This window comes from Schistocerca gregaria, chromosome 4 (assembly GCF_023897955.1).
Source record: "Schistocerca gregaria isolate iqSchGreg1 chromosome 4, iqSchGreg1.2, whole genome shotgun sequence".
NCBI lineage: Eukaryota > Metazoa > Arthropoda > Insecta > Orthoptera > Acrididae > Schistocerca > Schistocerca gregaria.
Genome location: NC_064923.1, coordinates 255,966,005 through 255,988,197, shown reverse-complemented (window position 1 = coordinate 255,988,197; position 22,193 = coordinate 255,966,005). Strand labels below are relative to the sequence as shown.

At 38.8% G+C, this 22,193-nt stretch overlaps 1 protein-coding gene and 1 long non-coding RNA gene across 3 annotated transcripts in view; one reads left to right on the top strand and one right to left on the bottom strand.

Moving 5' to 3' along the window:
- The window catches only part of LOC126267027 (uncharacterized), a 166,984-nt gene that overhangs the window by 47,076 nt on the left and 97,715 nt on the right, over positions 1-22,193 (top strand). The gene's annotated exons all lie outside the window — the stretch shown is intronic.
- LOC126267026 (CDAN1-interacting nuclease 1) overlaps positions 1-22,193 on the bottom strand; it is a 136,728-nt gene that overhangs the window by 51,479 nt on the left and 63,056 nt on the right. For both annotated transcript variants that reach the window (XM_049971805.1, XM_049971804.1), the window contains exons 4-5: positions 12,301-12,380; positions 12,146-12,195 (exon numbers count right to left, since the gene is read on the bottom strand). In XM_049971805.1, the coding sequence (XP_049827762.1) occupies positions 12,146-12,195; positions 12,301-12,380 (130 nt within the window). The remainder of the gene's footprint in view (positions 1-12,145; positions 12,196-12,300; positions 12,381-22,193) is intronic.

Genomic DNA, 22,193 nt, shown 5'->3' with positions numbered 1-22,193 from the left:
ACTGTGTAAACACATTCTTCTGTCAAAAGACAACAGAAATGAACACAAGGAAAATAACTTTTCTTTTATGGCCTAAAAATTCAGCAGAGTGTGTAGGAGACAATGAACTTTTGTTATACATTTACTTTTAATATGTTATTTTACAGGAAACCATTGAAAATGAAAATTGAAAAAGTTGTTTTACGATCTAAAAATTGAAGTGAACCTTCGTACATTAGAAATTAATACGTACTTTTACAGAGATGTGTTCAAAATTAAAATTAAACCTTCGTTTTACAATCTGGTAACTTGAATGAGTAGCAGATTTAAAAAAAACTGTTTGGTATTAATACATGAATCTATAGGAAGTGTAAGAAATGAAAATGAAATAGAGATTTTGGCACACAAACTAATAACTAAGTACAGACGAACAAACACAGAACTGGATTTGCTATTACATAATTTTACAGGCTAGTGTGGAAAAATCAAATTTGTTTTATAATCTAATAGTTAACGCGTAAAGCATTGGGGTCTGTTTAGTTAAATGCTGCATAATAAGTGTACACAATACCTTTAATCCATGTTAAGGCTGAACAGTTTTTTACTGCAGCTACTGCTATCACCATAGCTCTTTCTAATGGTTTTAGCAAAGCTTTTACATGTTTATCAACACAACTGAACTACTTTATTTATTAATACTTTTTGATTTGAGCATACTCTCCGATAACATATATTTCTGTGACAACTATAAATTTCAGCAGATGCCAAGAATATGCATCAGTTGCAAATATACTACAGTATCGGTATGATTTGACTGTACAGCAATGAGCGGCCTGGGTCATTCGAGTATTGTTTAGTATTGTCGGGTGCCTTTGGTCAAGTCTGCACGTAAATGAGGTTTAGTTCCACGTTTTGTCATCAACAATAACCAGCTAATATGTAGTTTGTAAATCCAATGAATGTGCACTAAGTTATAATAAAAATCACATTAGAATCTTAAATTTTTTAAACTATTATGAAAAAACAAACAAACTCACCAATCAGAAATGTTTGTGTCTGGCTTTGACAGCAGAAAACTCACTGATCATATCTTCATAGTTCAGACAGTTATAATTTGGGAGGTCAGCTTCGATGTGAAGAATGGATAAGGCATTCAATCTCTCCTCAGACAATGTAGAATGTAGGTATGATTTCAGTCCTTTAAGACCCAAAAACGAGCATTCTGCTTAACAACTTGTAAGTGCCGTACACAGAAATATTCTAAGAGCAATGTCAACATTCGGATACACAGACTGTAACCTCTCTTTTCGTAAAAATTTACTCCTTTTGACTGGTATATCACTAATCTCAGAAGATTTCAAAAATTCCTTCAGAGTCCGCTTCTTTGTCATCATGAAGTTTGCATTTTCATGATCTTTTATAGGTCCATTCATAGTCTTAACAGTCACAATCTCCATGGATTTATTTTCATAATAGGCGAACTTGCCATGAACAGATGCAATAAATTCTACAAGTGATTCATATATTTCGTGCACTATTTTAGTTTCAATATTTACACTTTGCAATTTCAGATTTACACTGTTAAATCTCTGGAGTATGTCCTTCCAAATCGTTATCATGAATACTGTTTCTAGTCTGCTGAGTTGATTCAATTAAGCTGAGGCCTCATTTCGCACAAGTGGTTTTTCAAACGTATTATTGGCAATATGTGTGAGGGCATTGATAACACCCTTCCAGTTTTCATGCAAACTTACACATGCTTCCTCTCTTGCTGATCAATGTGTTTTTGATAACTTTTTACCATTTTTCTTCCTAGTTTCATGAAAGAAAGAAGTTTATCCCAGCACTGTGCAGAAGCACAGAAAAAATTATAAATGTTTTGCATTAAATTCAAAAATGAACATGCTTCCCGACAACAGCTTGCAGCACTGGTGCCGACTAAATTCAAAAAATGTGTTGCACAAGGCACATAATGCTCTTTCAGATTTCGTTCTTTAATGTGTGCCTGCAAACCAGTGTAGGTCTGACATATTGTTTGCTTTGTCATTTGACTGGCCTCTACAGTCAGTAATATCAATGGAATTTGTAGACAGGACTTTTAGTATGGCCTCAGCTAAGGTACTTGTGTCCCTGGTTTGGTAAAAACAGAAGTAAACATTCTACAGGTTCACCATTCTCATTCACATATCTCTCTCTCTCTCTCTCTCTTTTGTCAGTCTACTGGCTGGTTTGATGCGGCCCGCCACGAATTCCTTTCATGTGCTAACCTCTTCATCTCAGAGTAGCACTTGCAACCTACGTCCTCAATTATTTGCTTGACATATTCCAATCTCTGTCTTCCTCTACAGTTTTTGCCCTCTACAGCTCCCTCTAGTACCATGGAAGTCATTCCCTCATGTCTTAGCAGATGTCCTATCATCCTGTCCCTTTTCCTTATCAGTGTTTTCCACATATTCCTTTCCTCTCCGATTCTGCGTAGAACCTCCTCATTCCTTACCTTACCAGTCCACCTAATTTTCAACATTCGTCTATAGCACCACATCTCAAATGCTTCGATTCTCTTCTGTTCCAGTTTTCCCACAGTCCATGTTTCACTACCATACAATGCTGTACTCCAGACGTACATCCTCAGAAATTTCTTCCTCAAATTAAGGCCGGTATTTGATATTAGTAGACTTCTCTTGGCCAGAAATGCCTTTTTTGCCATAGCGAGTCTGCTTTTGATGTCCTCCTTGCTCCGTCCGTCATTGGTTATTTTACTGCCAAGGTAGCAGAATTCCTTAACTTCACTGACTTCGTGACCATCAATGCCGATGTTAAGTTTCTCACTGTTCTCATTTCTACTACTTCTCATTACTTTCGTCTTTCTCCGATTTACTCTCAAACCATACTGTGTACTCATTAGACTGTTCATTCCGTTCAGCAGATCATTTCATTCTTCTTCACTTTCACTCAGGATAGCAATGTCATCAGCGAATCGAATCATTGCTATCCTTTCACCTTGTATTTTAATTCCACTCCTGAACCTTTCTTTTATTTCCATCATTGCTTCCTCGATGTACAGATTGAAGAGTAGGGGCGAAAGGCTACAGCCTTGTCTTACTCCCTTCTTAATACGAGCACTTCGTTCTTGATAGTCCACTCTTATTATTCCCTCTTGGTTGTTGTACATATTGTATATGACCCGTCTCTCCCTATAGCTTACCCCTGCTTTTTTCAGAATCTTGAAGAGCTTGCACCATTTTATATTGTCGAACGCTTTTTCCAGGTCGACAAATCCTATGAACGTGTCTTGATTTTTCTTTAGCCTTGCTTCCATTATTAGCCGTAACGTCAGAATTGCCTCTCTCGTGCCTTTACTTTTCCTAAAGCCAAACTGATCGTCACCTAGCACATTCTCAATTTTCTTTTTCATTCTTCTGTATATTATTCTTGTAAGCAGCTTCGATGCATGAGCTGTTAAGCTTATTGTGCGATAATTCTCGCACTTGTCAGCTCTTGCCGTCTTCGGAATTGTGTGGATGATGCTTTTCCGAAAGTCAGATGGTATGTCGCCAGACTCAAATATTCTACACACCAACGTGAATAGTCATTTTGTTGCCACCTCCCCTAATGATTTTATAAATTCTGATGGAATGTTATCTATCCCTTCTGCCTTATTTGACCGTAAGTCGTCCAAAGCTCTTTTAAATTCCGATTCTAATACTGGATCCCCTATCTCTTCTAAATCGACTCCTGTTTCTTCTTCTATCACATCAGACAAATCTTCTCTCTCATAGAGGCTTTCAATGTATTCTTTCCACTTATCTGCTCTCTCCTCTGCATTTAACAGTGGAATTCCCGTTGCACTCTTAATGTTACCACCGTTGCTTTTAATGTCACCAAAAGTTGTTTTGACTTTCCTGTATGCTGAGTCTGTCCTTCCGACAATCATATCTTTTTCGATGTCTTCACATTTTCCCTGCAGCCATTTTGTCTTAGCTTCCCTGCACTTCCTATTTATTTCATTCCTCAGCGACTTGTATTTCTCTAATCCTGATTTTCCCGGAACATGTTTGTACTTCCTCCTTTCATCAATCAACTGCAGTATTTCTTCTGTTAGCCATGGTTTCTTAGCAGCTACCTTTTTTGTACCTATGTTTTCCTTCACAACTTCTGTGATGGTACTTTTTAGAGCCGTCCATTCCTCTTCAACTGTGTTGCCTACTGCACTATTCCTTATTGCTGTATCTATAGCGTTAGAGAACTTCAAACGTATCTCGTCATTCCTTAGAACTTCCGTATCCCACTTCTTAGCGTATTGATTCTTCCTGACTAATGTCTTCAACTTCAGCCTACTCTTCATCACTACTATATTGTGACCTGAGTCTATATCTGCTCCTGCTCCTGGGTACGCCTTACAATCCAGTATCTGATTTCGGAATCTCTGTCTGACCATGATGTAATCTACACTCCTGGAAATTGAAATAAGAACACCGTGAATTCATTGTCCCAGGAAGGGGAAACTTTATTGACACATTCCTGGGGTCAGATACATTACATGATCACACTGACAGAACCACAGGCTCATAGACACAGGCAACAGAGCATGCACAATGTCGGCACTAGTAAAGTGTATATCCACCTTTCGCAGCAATGCAGGCTGCTATTTTCCCATGGAGACGATCATAGAGATGCTGGATGTAGTCCTGTGGAACGGCTTGCCATGCCATTTCCACCTGGTGCCTCAGTTGGACCAGCGTTCGTGCTGGACGTGCAGACCATGTGAGACGACACTTCATCCAGTCCCAAACATGCTCAATGGGGGACAGATCCGGAGATCTTGTTGGCCAGGGTAGTTGACTTACACCTTCTAGAGTACGTTGGGTGGCACGGGATACATGAGGACGTGCATTGTCCTGTTGGAACAGCAAGTTCCCTTGCCGGTCTAGGAATGGTAGAACGATGGGTTTGATGACGGTTTGGATGTACCGTGCACTATTCAGTGTCCCCTCAACGATCACCAGAGGTGTACGGCCAGTGTAGGAGATCGCTCCCCACACCATGATGCCAGGTGTTGGCCCTGTGTGCCTCGGTCGTATGCAGTCCTGATTGTGGCGCTAACCTGCACGGCGCCAAACACGCATACTACCATCATTGGCACCAAGGCAGAAACGACTCTCATCGCTGAAGACGACACGTCTCCATTCGTCCCTCCATTCACGCCTGTCGCGACACCACCGGAGGCGGGCTGCACGATGTTGGGGCGTGAGCGGAAGACGGCCTAACGGTGTGCGGGACCGTAGCCCAGCTTCATGGAGACGGTTGCAAATGGCCCTCGCCGATACCCCAAGAGCAACAGTGTCCCTAATTTGCTGGGAAGTGGCGGTGCGGTCCCCTACGGCACTGCGTAGGATCCTACGGTCTTGGCGTGCATCCAAGTGTTGCTGCGGTCCGGTCCCAGGTCGACGAGCACGTGCACCTTCCGCCAACCACTGGCGACAACATCGATGTACTGTGGAGACCTCACGCCCCACGTGTTGAGCAATTCGGCGGTATGTCCACCCGGCCTCCCGCATACCCACTATACGCCCTCGCTCAAAGTCCGTCAACTGCATATACGGTTCACGTCAACGCTGTCGCGGCATGCTACCAGTGTTAAAGACTGTGATGGAGCTCCGTATGCCACGGCAAACTGGCTGACACTGACGGCGGCGGTGCACAAATGCTGCGCAGCTAGTGCCATTCGACGGCCAACACCGCGGTTCCTGTTGTGTCCGCTGTGCCGTGCGTGTGATCATTGCTTGTACAGCCCTCTCGCAGTGTCCGGAGCAAGTATGGTGGGTCTTGCTCACCGGTGTCAATGTGTTCTTTTTTCCATTTCCTTGAAACCTTCCCGTATTTCCCGGGCTTTTCCAAGTATACCTCCTGCGATTCTTGAACAGCGTATTCGCTATTACTAGATGAAACTTGTTACAGAACTCAATTAGTCTTTTTCCTCTTTCATTTCTTGTCCCAAGCCCATATTCTCCTGTAACCTTTGCTTCTACTCCTTCCCCTACAACTGAATTCCAGTCGCCCATGACTATTAGATTTTCGTCCCCCTTTACATACTGAATTACCCTTTCAATATCCTCATACACTTTCTCTATCTGTTCATCTTCAGCTTGCGACGTCGGCATGTATACCTGAACTATCGTTGTCGGTGTTGGTCTACTGTCGATTCTGATTAGAACAACCCGGTCACTGAACTGTTCACAGTAACATACCCTCTTCCCTACCTTCCTATTCATAACGAATCCTACACCTGTTATACCATTTTCTGCTGCTGTTGATATTACCCGATACTCATCTGACCAGAAATCCTTGTCTTCCTTCCACTTCACTTCACTGACCCCTACTGTATCTAGATTGAGCCTTTGCATTTCCCTTTTCAGATTTTCTAGTTTCCCTACCACGTTCAAGCTTCTGACATTCCACGCCCCGACTCTTAGAACATTATCCTTTCGTTGATTATTCAATCTTTTTCTCATGGTAACCTCCCCCTTGGCAATCCCCTCCCGGAGATCCGAATGGGGGACTATTCCGGAATCTTTTGCCAATGGAGAGATCATCATGACACTTCTTCAACTACAGCCCACATGTCCTGTGGATACACGTTACGTGTGTTTAATGCAGTGGTTTCCATTGCCTTCTGCATCCTCATGTCGTTGATCATTGCTGATTCTTCTGCCTTTAGGGGCAATTTCCCACCCCTAGGACAAGAGAGTGCCCTGAATCTCTATCCGCTCCTCTGCCCTCTTTGACAAGGCCGTTGGCAGAATGAGGGTGACTTCTTATGCCGGAGGTCTTCGGCCGCCAATGCTGATTATTTATCAAAATTTAGGCAGTGGTGGGGATCGAAACTGGGACCAAAGACGTTTTGATTATCAATCAAAGACGCTACCCCTAGACCACGGGTACATCCTTATCTTAATATGACAGATAATTGATCAATATATGAAAGGTCTGCAGTAGAATCTACTATTATAGAGAAATATTTGGCCTGTTTTATTTCACTTATGATAATTCTTTTTATTCATTCAGAAAGAAGCGCTATTATTTCATCACAGATGAATTTAATAGTTTATGGTAAAATACGTTTTTGTTCAAATATCTGGTTTTATCGCCTATTGACCTTCTTGAATTAGAAAAATCCCATTACAATTTTGATTAATGCCATGCTCTAAGATAATGTCAATCGTTGATTAATTGACACACCATTCTGCAGGATTATCACTAGCGAGGTTATTTTTTTTGTTGATGTCTGACTCGACACTTGGTTTTTCGTGAAACTCGAAATCATGAACAAGTTGCTTTACTTCATTTTTAACTTTTGTTTCATCTGTATTTATTTCTTTTAGAAAAGTTGCAGTGCCAGAAATATCATTCGTGCTACTGCAAGTCAAACCAGCAACATTTTTTGCGAAAAATTTATCTACTCTGCCAAGTGTTTTTAGAACATTGGCTTCTCGTTCTTGCCTTTTCTTCAATAATTTCCAAAATGCCACCCCATTTAATTTTGCATGTTTTCTTTTTTCGTTGTCATTCATGTTACAGCACTCACAAAATTGTCAACCAACAGTCAAAACAAAAGAAAAAAAATTGTAAAAGGAAAGAAAGAAACACTGTATCCAATTCCAATCATACTAAACAGCATATGATGATGATGATGAGATCCCATACTATGAGGAGTGTAGGGGGACAATGCTAGGCAAGGTCCCAGAGGAGCCGGTTTGCCATTGCCTTCCTCCAACCGCAATAGGGATGAATGAATGATGATGATGATGATGATGATGAAGACGACACAAAACTACCAAGTCATCTCCAGGGAAAATCTCTGACCCCGTCAGGAATCGAACCTGGGACCCCATGCATGGGAAGCGAGAATACTATCACAAGACCACGAGCTGCAGACAATTTGCGTTTTTCATTGTTTTTCATAAGTGGGATAAGAGTCGATCCAGCTCACCTCACTACAAGAAATGGCAAAAATTATTTGCTTTTTAAACTAGGAAGACAGTGTCAAGAATAAGCAGAACATATTTGCATCCCAGATAAAATTACAGCGATATGGAAACAGTAGTAAAAAAAGGGACTGTCCAGTTTACTTTACGAGACGAATTCCAGCCGGTAGGTGTGCTTCTACTGTTCACTGACAACAGAGAAACAGGCAACAATGAAATTAAATTGTTCTGCATTGTTATTCTTCCATAGCACAGTTACATCAAGTAATCCGAGTTGGTCAGTTCATTGCTCCATGTTTAAAGGAAAAATCTTTGTGCTTATGTCCCGTGTTTAAAGTAAAAAGCCTTGTGCTCATATGCCGTATATCTTGTATTTTCAAATTTCGTTCTTAAGGCTTATTTAAACTAGCAAGTTGTTTAACAACATTAAAAAAATTGTCATTTGTAAGTGCAATTATTTTAAAACATGAAAGGTTAAAGTGAGTATAGAGCAAAAAATGTCACCCCCTTAGGGTGCTGCCCCTAGGCCTGTGCCTAGTGGGCCTATATGTGAATCCGCCACTGTCTCTCCATGTAAGGAAATAAACAGGCATGAACAGTAACGCTTTCTGCTGATGACATGAGCACTCTGACTGAGGGCCTATGGTGATAACCCATCACTATTGGATGATGTGTATCCCACATCATCTTACCAGCAAATGACACTACTGACAAAATAAGACATGACAGATGAAAGTGCAAATATTTGGCAGGGTTATTATTTCTATTTACATGTGGTGAGTTCTACTGAAGGATGACCTACATTTTCAACATGAGACGGTGATCGCAGTGACTTTGTAAGAGGAAATGTCTGTTCGGGCACGAAAATAAATATGTCACCGATCGCCAGCCTGCCTTAGAGATGTGCTAAGTTCCAAAGCATAAGGAGAAACAATTGAAGATTGTTCAGAAAAGAGATTTAAAAATAACCTCTGTCGTTCTTTACTATACTGACTGGGGACAAAATATACAGGATCAAGAAGGTATGCATGAAAATGAAATTATGTATGTCTTGTGAAGAGAAAACTCACATTAATACTACTGAAATCACACAAGTTATTTAGCAGTGATTTGAAATATGGTGCAACAATTCTTAATAGTAATGCAAGAACTCACAGATCTGAAGTCCAACAAGAACCAGAAGCCACAACAGTCAGCAACAAAAGGTGAAAAGCAGTTAAAACATGAAAGAAAATAATCAGGCATAGATAGCATTGTTTTCCAGTGATTACATGAACACCCTGATCAAGTGCCCCAACTAACAATACAGAATGCAACTAATTCCTAGCAAATAATGTAAGATTAGAGATGAGACTAGATTAGATTAGATTAATACTTGTTCCATAGATCATGAATATGACACTTCGTAATGATGTTTAATGTGTCAGGTTAATAAAAGATGACTGTACAAGATATTACATTACACAAAATATTGCATGACACTAATGTTTAAGTTAGTTTTTTTGCCCCCTCCCTTAATTTATATCTAAAAATTCAGCCAATGAGTAGAAGGAGTTGTCATCTAGAAATTTATTTTTAAATGTTGGTTGGCTATCTGTCAGGCTTTTGATGCTGTTTGGTAGGTGACCGAAGACTTTTGTGGCAGCATAATTTACCCCTTTCTGTGCCAAAGTCAGATTTAACCCTGCATAGTGAAGATCATCCTTTCTCCTGGTGTTATAGCTATGCACACTGCTATTACTTTTGAACTGGGTTGGATTATTAACAACAAACTTCATAAGTGAATATATATACTGTGAGTTTACTGTGAGGATCCCTAGATCCTTTAATAGATGTCTGCAGGATGACCGTGGGTGGGCTCCAGCAATTATTCTGATTACACGTTTTTGAGCAATGAATACTTTTCTACTCAACGATGAATTACCCCAGAATATGATGCCATACGAAAGCAGCGAATGAAAGTAGGCATAGTAAGCTAATTTACTGAGATTCTTATCACCAAAATTTGCAATAACCCTAATAGCATACGTAGCTGAACTCAGACGTTTCAGCAGACCATCAATGTGTTGCTTCCAGTTTAACCTCTCATCAATGGACACACCCAAAAATTTTGAAAATTCTACCTTAGCTACAGACTTCTGTTCAAAGTCTATATTTATTACTGGAGTTGTGCCATTTACTGTACGGAACTGTATATACTGTGTTTTATCCAAACTTAAAGAGAGTCCGTTTGCTGAGAACCACTTAATAATTTTGTGAAAAACATAATTTACAATTACATCACTTAGTTCTTGGTTTTTGGATGTTATTACCATGCTTGTATCATCAGCAAAAAGAACTAACTTTGCATCTTCATCAATGTGGAATGGTAAGTCATTAATGTATATCAAGAACAGTAAAGGACCTAAGACTGAACCCTGTGGGACCCCGTACTTGATAGCCCCCCCAGTTTGAGGAATCAGCTGTTGTTTTAACATTACATGAACCACTTATTTCAACTTTCTGCATTCTTCCAGTTAAGCATGAATTAAACCATGTGCACTGCCACCCTCAAACCATAATGATTTAGCTTATCTAAAAAAATTTCATGATTTACACAATCAAAGGCCTTTGAGAGATCTGAAAAAATACCAATGGGTTATGTCCGGTTATTCAGAGCATTTAATATTTGATCAATGAAAGCATATATAGCAATTTCTGTTGAAAAGCCTTTCTGAAAACCAAACTGACATTTTGTTAGTACTTTATTTTTACAAATATGGGAGGCTACTCTTGAATACATTACTTTCTCAAAATTTTTTGATAGCGCTGTCAGAAGAGAGATTGGGCGATAGTTGTTGACATCCGACGTATCCTCCTTTTTATGCAATGGTTTTACAATGGCATATTTCAGTCTTTCGGGGAAAACACCTTGCTCCAAAGAGCTATTACATACGTGGCTGAGAATCCTACTTATCTGTGGGGAACAAGCTTTAAGTATCTTGCTGGAAATGCCATCAATCCTGTAAGAGCTTTTACTTTTCAGCGAGTTTATTATTTTACTGGTTTCAGAGGGAGAGGTTGGTGGAAATACAGTTGTTTCAAACTGCACAGGTATGGCCTCTTCTATTAGAAGCCTTGCCTCTTCTAGTGAAGATCTATGTTATATGTTTCAAAACCAAATATTACACAGGTCACAAACTGAATAATCCCTAAACAGTCCTTGAAACAATTATCATCAAAGAAAAATAAGACGTCAGTATGTGGAATACCTAGCTATATTTAACAGAACATTTACATTAAACATAATAATACACCATTCCCTTATGAGAACATTATTTCCACACTTTTAGGACTTCAAAATCTTGTTTTGATTTTTACACAACATAGTGTAGGATGAGACAACAGCAGTCTTGCTCTATCATCTAAAACATTATTACCTGTTGAGTACACTGCACAAGCAGTGCTACAATTGGAAAACTTCACTGACCTCTGAACAATGTGATTAGGCATCATTAGCTTATGGCAATAACGTCATGTGGCCTCAAAAACTGCAAATAAAGGACACTACAAAGAAATGTCATCAATAAATACTGTCCCCTAAAGTTTCTTCAAACAGAATTTTAGACATTAAAATGTAAAAAAGCTGACTTATTTTTCTTATTTTCAGCTACTAATGTCTTATGGCATCATACACCTGGGTAGCTCATCAATGAGGAAAACAGTGTCTGAAGCACCAATAGCGTGCGGTGTTCGCTCTAGAAACTGTTGTCAACCGCTCTTTAAACAGTCGGGCACATTGGCAACAGCCTCAAAGCATGTTCACTCCTTTATGAAGTTTGTTGACAATAATCAACTACAGTTTGAACACAACAGTATCATTAATAAACATAATACTACATGGAAGAATGGTTAACATCATCCATCACTCAGCCTTAGAGTGACACAGCATGGAGTGAGGTATTCGGCCATAAAAAACCTTGACCACTTATCAAGTGACAAAGAATTTAATGGATAATAAAATTATCACCATTATGACCCATGGTGCACATAAATAACTAATCAATCCAACACTAAAGCATTCAGAAAAACTGCCTTGAAATATAGATAACTATATTCACAGTAAATTTTCATAACAAACAAGAAGAAAGTTTAGACTTCATTGGTGATATTATGAACAGGCAGCAAAATTATGTACTTACTGTTTAATGCAGTCTGTGACAGGTCCATACTGGTCATCATGGATTACGCACTGGGAAGAGGAAGCATAAATCAACTTAACAACTGAGGTGAAGTGTTAAATGGTGAAGGGAATATTAAGACATATCAAAATACATCAATTAGAAAATAAACATACCAAATATACTTCATATGCTAGGTCCTTGTTTTTTATTAATGTAGTATCCCTCATCAGTTTTGTGATTGTATTCTTCGAAGCTGAAATATGATGTGTTATGTTACTCACAAATGTGTAACAAAAGCTTGAAGCACATAGCTATAAAAACAGAGGACTGTGTTCTAGAACAACTTTATTAATTGTCTGTAGTAAATTAATGGGACTATGAAATATATGGGAGCTCTAGTTTTACAGTTAACTGGAAATGAAAAGCATAAAGGATGGTTTTTAATGCAGTGTTAACATCAAGGCCATTAGAGAACATGTGGGTAGGAAATCAACCAAGCCCTCCCTTTCACACTTTGCTGCTGTGAGGGAGAGATGAGGAAGCCATGACTTGGAGGTTGAGCTGTCACACAGGTCATTGTGTTCCTGGCGTAGAAAGCTTTTGTTGTGTTGCATACTTATTATCCTCTCTTCTTATTGCGGACTGAGTAGAAACTGTGGGAACATTATGAGTGTTTATTTACAACAATGGCATTCATATGTAGTACATTTTTATTGAATATGTGTGTAAACACATTCACAATTGTAATATATTTGTCCAGTCTTATAATACAGGGTAAATCAAACTATTTATGGCTGTTTCATTCTTTGCTGTGCATTTGCTGACTAAGAGATACCTCCTGCTCGTCAGGTAGCATTTTTCTGAAGAACCTCTTTCTCACCTTCTACTGCAGTGCTTCATAACTCATGGCTGTGTGCTGCTGACTCAGTCCTCCTCCTTCTGTGGTGCACCAACCTTACAGCCTAAGTCCCACTGTCCCACCTTCTTGCTCTCACACCCATGGTCAACAAGATCGTCATGTGGTCAAGCTCGCTCGGTTGGCAGACCCCTAGTCTGTCCATTCTTCTTCTTCTTCTTCTTCTTCTTCTTCTGCTTGCCTTGCTTCCCAATGTCTGCCTCATCTAGACTTCTTTTCCCCGCCTCATCTAAGCCATCAGTTTGTCTAAACTTCGGGCACTCCACATCGGTGAATAATTAATGCCCACTCCACATCTGTCACCAAAAGTTTTTACGTTACGTCCGTGATTTCCTGTTAACTGATCAGGAATGAGGGAGCTTGATGTTAAGTTTCTAGAAGTAGAGTGGGCTCTTCCAACTTGTAGTACTCTGGAGTTAGAGCTGCAAGCTGAAAAGATTTCAGACCAGGGAACTCAGTACGCAAAGGAAATATGTCTCCAAATACGAAGTACAAAGGAAGGATTATGATGAACTGCAACTTATGAGGTACTGAGAATATAACTGAGATGCTGAGAAAACACAGAGGCATCGCTACCCTATGCAACTAGGTCCTGTGAAACACTTAAGTCCTGCCCTGAGGGTAGAATGGCACAGAGATAACGTTCGGAAGCTGAGTCTAAATCAGAATCCCTATAGACAGCTAAGCTGTCATTTACATATGCTAGTGTGACATTTCCACAACGTCTGGGGAAACTCCTATTGCTCCGAATGCCTTCCAAACTTTATCCTATCATGTAGTCCCTTGGTATGGAAGCTTACCTCCGTACTATACTGCAATTTATTCGCAATAGCAGGCAGGTCATGCTTGTTATAGGTATGGCACTTAAGTTAAACTGGTAGTTCATGATGTTTATTACATCACTGGGTCTTAGGGGCATATTATAGGCAAGATTATTTCAAAACTACATCAGAACTGTGTTATTCACAAATAGTTTCAAGCAGCAATGCACAGATTTCTGACAGAGATGGAATATCTAACTACTGTTTACTGTTATGTATTTCTGTGCACCATGCAATGGTTCACTACATCTGAATGGCTGCCTTTCTCTTATTTTCATACTTTACCTATTACTTTCATATTGCAAGACAAGTTAGTGGTACATACAATTAATGTGTACATACAATTAATGTGTGTCTAGTCATCTCACTGCTGACTGATAGATATCTTAAATAAATGAAATCACATGTGCATTAAATAAGTAAACTTCTAATTAGTACTAGTCTTCCATTTTCATTTGGTCATAAGTTACCTACAGGTATGACTAATGTAGTGTTTTCCTGCAATCATTTAGTAAAATTAACTGAGATATATGTAATGATTACTTTTCATGAATTTTTTTTCTTGTAATCACTACTTTTAGAAAGTGTTAGTTGAACTTCTTACCTGCTTATTCAAATAAAATAGTAATCGTTACAACATTGGACTCATTACTTTGTAACAGTCGTAAGTCATTCTTTCTCACACATATCATGCAGGCGACAAAATATATGTCATCTATATATTCATGGGAATGAGGTTTGAGTATTTCTGTTTCCTTAGTTAGGAAATTACTTTGAGTTAAATGGTGCAGAAAGCAAAGAAAATAAGACTGTAAAATGTAAGCTTCGTATGGAAAATAAATTTTTAAGTCTCCCTGGAGTATGGCACATAGTTAAAGGAAGCATTTACAGATAAGCAATTACAATTTGCAAATATATTACGTAATATTAAAGTTACAAATTATAACACATGCACATTCTCCTGCCAAGAGATGCCACAATTTTCCAAGAAATACATTGCTAAGGAAACAGTGCTACTATAAAATGTTACTAAATGATTAATATAATGATTATTATTTACTTCAATACAAATATAATAAATGATAAAATGTAATCATTTTATGAACAATCACACAATTTTTGGTTCCATTTTGCACAGGATTCATCCAACAAATTTATCTAAGCTGTAACAATTCACCTGATATGTAACAATTCTTACAATGGAGGAAGAAAAGGAAATTTGATTTTCTAACTGAAGGTAAAGGTGCAAAGAACACAAGCTACACCATCCTTCAGAAATAACGCTACAATCAAAAGTACTGTCAACAAACTACTTTTAGATTTTGTTTGCCGTTCTGTTCAGCCCTTTAGAGTGGTAGAACAAGAGTCATTCATAAATTTAATAAAGGATTGGGCACAAATCAGGATAAAGATGTGTAGAGTGGCTGTTGCTGCACGAATGAAAGTAAGGTGCAATAATAGAGATGTGGAAGACCTTTGTTTTGATTGGTTTGATGGAGAGACACCACATGCAAAATCTGTTACGCTTCTTTTAAAGAAACTTGTGGGGACCCATACACACAATTTTCTGGCTCTTGCTATTGAGAGCATACACTGTTATTTAATATTCATAACAACGTGGTGTCTTGTGTAACAGGTAATTGTAGCAATCTGGTCAAAGTTTTCACATACCACTTAATTTAAACAATCTTTGTTTTCTTTTTCTTCGTACATAATGATTCTTTTATACTTTTACAAATATCAACTTTCCATTGCTTTTAACAATACTTGGCATGAAATGTGGTGAAGATGACGTTGAGGCATTTGAGGAACCGGAAGATATGGAGTTCGTTCAAGCAGCACCCAGTCTGGATGAGGATGTGAATGAGTTCCTATACAACTTGTCATCTCATCAGCAGTGTGTTGCATGTACACTTAATCTGGCAGGACAGATAAACAGAAATTCTCTTGTGCATTTTCAACTTTTCCCGGCATAATGAATAGTTCATTAAATTTCGGACATGCATTTGTGCAAATAAAATTTCTTACACTGATATTTCGGCCCTGTATTGTCCAGCCATCCTCAGAATGAGTCACAAGACTGACGACAAGGTGCCAAGCACAGCCTTATACGCACCACCAATGGTGTATGCGCCTGCAAGTCACAGTTACTAGTCAGCAGCAAAGAGATATTCTTACACATGCGCCACCTGTGGTGAAGACGTACAGACATTTGATTTGCTTATCGATGTATGTTCAGCGGCGATGACATCATGACAACTTCCCAGTGGTTTAATTATCCCAAGAGCTGGATTTCAGGCTTTGTCCAAATTAAAACCGTTCTCTCTTTTTATTAAATAATTATTAGCTAATCTAATCTCTATAGCTTCCTCGAAGACAGAATCCCAGAAGGAATAGGGGATGATAGAATCTTCACATCACTGTTGTTTCTTGGAATGCCCTGTATGAATACAATGTTCGACCACAGGTGACTTGTCTGGTTGCCATAAATGTGTGTATCTTCATACCTCTCATGCACGGTGCATTTTGTTTGACCTATGTATAACTTCCCACAATTTCCACAAGGACTCTGATACACACTCACCTTACAAAGCAATAAATTGTCCGTTACACAGCCGAGTAAAGCTGAACTTTCATGGGAGGTTGGAAGATCACCTTAACGCAGTGTTTCTCGAGAACATAGCCTAACTTTGAGGAAAGAGCACCCACGTATGCCAAAAACACACTTGATTCCCCATCACATACCTGCATACTGCGTTTCACACTGAATATTCTACGAATTTGCTGTGTAGAAAATCCGTTCACTTTAAAAATGCTCTTGAGGTATGTGAGCTCTTCTTCCAACTTATCTTTATCGATACACATTGCACCCTATGCACTAAGGTCTTAAGGACACTTATGGTCTGGGATGATGGTAGCTACTGGCATGTAGATACAGATTTGTATGTGTAGGATTATGATATATGGCATGTCCTAATATGCCATCAACTTCATGGCGAACGGCAACATAGAAAAGGAGAGGCAGCTGTCTTTTTCTATTTCCATAGTAAATTTGATACTAGCATGGAGAGAATTCAAATGCTCAAGAAAACAATGTAATTCATCCATCCCATGTGGTCATGCTACAAATGTGTCATCCATGTACCTCCAAAAGACTGCTGGTTTAAAACTTCCTGAGCCTAGTGCCTTGTCCTTGAAATCTTCCATGAATAAATTAGCTACCAGAGGGGAGAGGGGAGCCTCCCACAGCAACCCTATCAATCTGCTGATAAAATCCACCATTAAACTGAAAATAAGATGATAAAAGCACTTGTTCAAATAAGGCCAAGATGGTCTTATCAAAATGTTGGCCAATATGAGATAAAGAGTCCTTTAAAGGTACCTTGGTATATGATGATTCCACATCAAAACTAACAAGCACATCAGTACTATTTAGCCTGACATTGCTAAGTCTGAATAAAATCCATAGAATTACAAATGAGGTGACTACATTTTGGTACCAACGGTTTTAATAAGGAAGCCAAACATTTGGCAGACATTTGCATTCTCAAGCTTTATGGAATAAACAAAAAAGTACTGTGATGGCTGATTCCATAAACTGCCTGTAACTCCTACTGCTACAAGATGGAACAACACATATAACAGTATTAAATATCTGGTGACTGCAATAAGAAAGTACAGCCTAGATGCACTCGATGTCCTGATGGACAGCACTCAGCTAGTAAGCTTTCAACCAGTAGGTGTGGCATTTCTGAATGACTATATATATCATGGTAAGTTTTGAATGTATCACACAATTACAATATAAAACATACACAATTAAAATATTTGCATATTACGTGGTTAATGAATTTTAATGAAATAAGTTTCTTTTCACATCATGAAGCCTATTGCAGCAGAACTGAGTATTTTGCAATGTGAAAGGAATTGCTTCCTGTATCAAATGTTTGCTACAGGAACTCTCTCAAAGAAAAGTAATTACAGTTTCTTACTGTATTGCAACCTTCTTGCAAAAGCCATATCAGAAGGGATACAAAAAGGTTTAGCCCCATCATACTAGATAAGAAGCTAACTATAGCAGCAGGTTTGATCCCAGCACCAAAATTATCTTGGTTGTAAGAACGTAAGAAGAAAGAAGGCATTTCTTTCTTACATGGAGAACTACTTACAATCTATAGGACGTAGTGTGGCACACCACTGTCTCATAAAACTGAAGAAAGCTCTGAAGGAAGCAACGAAGAAGCTATGCTTTTCAACACCATTTCTTCAGCAGCACTCCCCACTGTGTTGTATGAGACAGCTACATACTACTCCTGTAATTCACCTAAAGTGAAACTTCTCATGGAGTGCAGTCCATTACAAAGATTATTTTTAAAAACTAAATGTAGGGATAACCACACCCTGTGCCTGTAATGCAAGCAAAGAGATTCTTTCACCCAAAAGGGCCAGGTTCAGGAAATGCAGGTTTTTGCAACGTCAGTCATAATCTAAAACTATAAATGGATACCGAGTATGTTCATAATTTGTGTATTCGTTCTTTCATTATCATCATTTCTTCTGTTTGAAAAAGAGAATGTTGCCTGTTGAACAATATACCCAGTCGCTAGTTGGGTAAGGTGATAGTGAAGTTGGCCTGAATGGGTTGGAATAAGGGATATTGGATTCTTTTGTTTTGTATAATCAATTTGTTTTACTTTAAACAATGGAAAATCCAGGATGAACTGTAACAATATTATGAGAAGGAAAGTTGCTACTCACCATATAGCGGAGACGCTGAGTTGCAGATAGGCTCAACAAAAAGTCTCTCACAATTATAGCTTTCGGCCATTAAGGCCATTGTCAACAATAGTTGAAACCACAGTTTCAGTTGCCTGAGACTGCAGTAGTGTGTGTGAGTTGCATTTGAGTGAGAGTGTGTGCATGCGCATATGTGTGTCTACTGTTGATGAAGGCCTTAATGGCCGAAAGCTATAATTGTGAGAATTTATTTGTTGCGCCTATCTGTGACTCAGCATCTCCACTATATGGTGAGCAGCAAATTTTCTTCTCATAAAATTGTTCTCTTTTAATATGTTTTATATTTGCTCCATGCAGTCTTTCTATTATTAGTTTTCAGTTAGGTTGTTAATACACTCAGCTGAAAAAGTAATCTAATTTGTAACTGTTTTCTTTATATTTTCGCACTTTTTTCACATTTTCGTTTAGCAACACCTACGCCCATGTCTGAAAGCACCATACATGTTAGGGTTTTTTCTGCTGGAAATGGAGAAATACTTTATAAGTCCCTCCCCTCCCCACTTCCAGATGAAAACTGAAATTTAATGTAATTTATACCTCCCAAACACATTTTTATTGTTAATCTATTTGGTCAAAACAAAACTAGCTGTCTTTAATATCTGCCTTGGTTTTGTAAAAAGATTTAATAGATGTCTGCTTATCTCTGTGTTAATATATTCTTATTCTTGGTTGTCTGCAGAAATTTATTCAACAGTGTACAATATCCTCAAATTGCTTTTCTTAAAAAATATAATTGTTTTGGAGAGTTTAGTAGGTGTCACGCCATAAGAACAAGATTTGACAGGGCTACACAAAACTTTTGATTAAATAATCAGTATATTTTCTTAGTATACACAAAGTAAATTATTTTACTATTAACATAATAAGAATAACTGCTATTTTGAGTCAATGAGTTAAAATTAGATTCTCTTGTGATTAACTTCAACCTATACAAAGAGTTAGTAAATAAAGCTAGAAAGCAATCATGCTGGTTTGTGATTTCACCTTGACACAAAATATTTTTTGTTTGATGAATTCTCCAAACTAGTTTTGGCTACATAATGTCACCATCAGCTGATTTCTTTCTTCTAAAACATGAAAAAGTTAGCACTGTCACAATACAAGCTGGCTGCCAAATCTACCGGCTGACTCTGTACATTGTGTGTGTCAAATACAAGCCTTGCTATCATATGAAATACAGGGTGAACATTAATAAAACTGACAAACTGCTGAGACAGAGTCTTGACTGGAAATGGAGGAAGCAAGGTTCTATGAACACATGTCCGGAAATACATCGTTGACATGGTAGATGGCACTGACGGATATGACAGTTCCTCTGAGCACATGCCATGCGTTCGTTGTGTGTTGCAGGCTGTGTGATTGATATAGCATACTGTAAGCAATTGGTGGGGAGGTTTGCGTGCCTCAGCAATACAGATAGCCGTACCGTAGGTGCAACCACAACGGAGGGGTATCTGTTGAAAGGTCAGACAAATATGTGGTTCCTGAAAAGGGGCAGCAGCCTTTTCAGTAGTTGCACGGGCAACAGTCTGGATGATTGACTGATCTGGCCTTGTAACACTAACCAAAACGGCCGTGCTGTGCTGGTACTGCGAACGGCTGAAAGCAAGGGGAAACTACAGCCATAATTCTTCCTGAGGGCAAACAGCTTTACTGTGTGGTTAAATGATGATGGCGTCCTCTTGGGTAAAATATTCCAGAGGTAAAATAGTCCCCCTTTCGGATCTCTGGGTGGTAACTACTGAAGAGGACGTCGTTATCAGGAGAAAGAAAACTGGCGTTCTACGGATCGGAGCATGGAATGTCAGATCCCTTAATCGGGCCGGTAGGTTAGGAAATTTAAAAAGGGAAATGGATAGGTTAAAGTTAGATATAGTGGCAATTAGTGAAGTTCGGTGGTAGGAGAAACAAGACTTCTGGTAATGTGAATACAGGGTTATAAATACCAAATCAAAGAGGGGTCATGCAGGGGTACATTTAATAATAATAAAAATTAAAAAAAAAAGGAGTGCGGGTAAGTTCCTTCAAACATCATAGTGAACACATTATTGTGGTCAAGATAGACACGAAGCCCACGCCTACTAGAGTAGTACAAGTTTATATGCCAACTTGCTCTGCAGATGGCGAAGAAATAGAAGAATTGTATGATGACATAAAACAAATATTCAGAGAGTGAAGGGAGACAAAAATTTAATAGTCATGGGTGACTGGAATTCAATAGTAGGAAAAGGAAGAGAATTTTGCACAGAGCATAACTTAATCATAGCTAACACTTAGTTCAAGAATCATAAAAGAAGATTGCATACATGGAAGAAGCCTGGAGATACTGACAGGTTTCAGATAGATTATGTAATGGTAAGACAGAGATTTAGGAACCAGGTTATAAAATGTAAGGCACTTCCAGGGACAGACGTGGACTCAGACCACAATCTATTTGTCATGAACTGTAGATTAAAACTGAAGAAATTGCAAAAAGGTGGGAATTTAAGGAGATGGGACCCGGATAGACAGACTAAACCAGAGGTTGTACAGAGTTTCAGGGAGGGCATAAGGGAACAATTCACGGGAATGGGGAAAGAAATGCAGTAGAAGAAAAATGGGTAGCTTTGAGGGATGAAGTAGTGAAGGTAGCAGAGGATCAGGTAGGTAAAAAGAAGAGAGCTAGTAGAAATCCTTGGGTGACAGAAAAAATATTGAATTTAATTGATGGAGAAACAAAATATAAAAATGCAGTAAATGAAGCAGGCAAAAAGGAATACAAACGTCTCAAAAATGATATCGACAGGAAGTGCAAAACAGCTAAGCAGGCATGGCTAGAGAACAAATGTAAGGATGTAGAGGCTTATCTCACTAAGGGTAAGATAGATACTGCCTACAGGAAAATTTAGGAGACCTTTGGAGAAAAGAGAATCACTTGCATGAATATCAAGAGCTCAGGTGGAAACCCAGTTCTAAGCAAAGAAGGGAAAGCAGAAAGGTGGAAGGAGTATACAGAGTGTCTATACAAGGGTGATGTACTGCAGGGCAATATTATGGAAATGGAAGAAGATGCAGATGAAGACGAAATGGGAGATATGATACTGCGTGAGGAGTTTGACAGAGCACTGAAAGACCTAAGGTGAAACAAGGCCCCGGGAGTAGACAACACTCCATTAGAACTATTAACAGCCTTGGGATAGCCAGTCCTGACAAAACTCTACCACCTAGTGAGCAAAATGTATGAGACAGGCGAAATACCCTCAGACTTCAAGAAGAATATAATAATTCCAATCCCAAAGAAAGCAGGCGTTGACATATGTGAAAATTACGAAACTATCAGTTTAATACGTCACAGCTGCAAAATACTAACACAAATTCTTTACAGACGAATGGAGAAACTGGTAGAAGCCGACCTCGGGGAAGATCAGTTTGGATTCCGTAGAAATATTAGAGGATGTGAGGCAATACTGACCCTACGACTTATCTTAGAAGCTAGATTCAGGAAAAGCAAACCTACGTTTATAACATTTATAGACTTAGAAAAAGCTTTTGA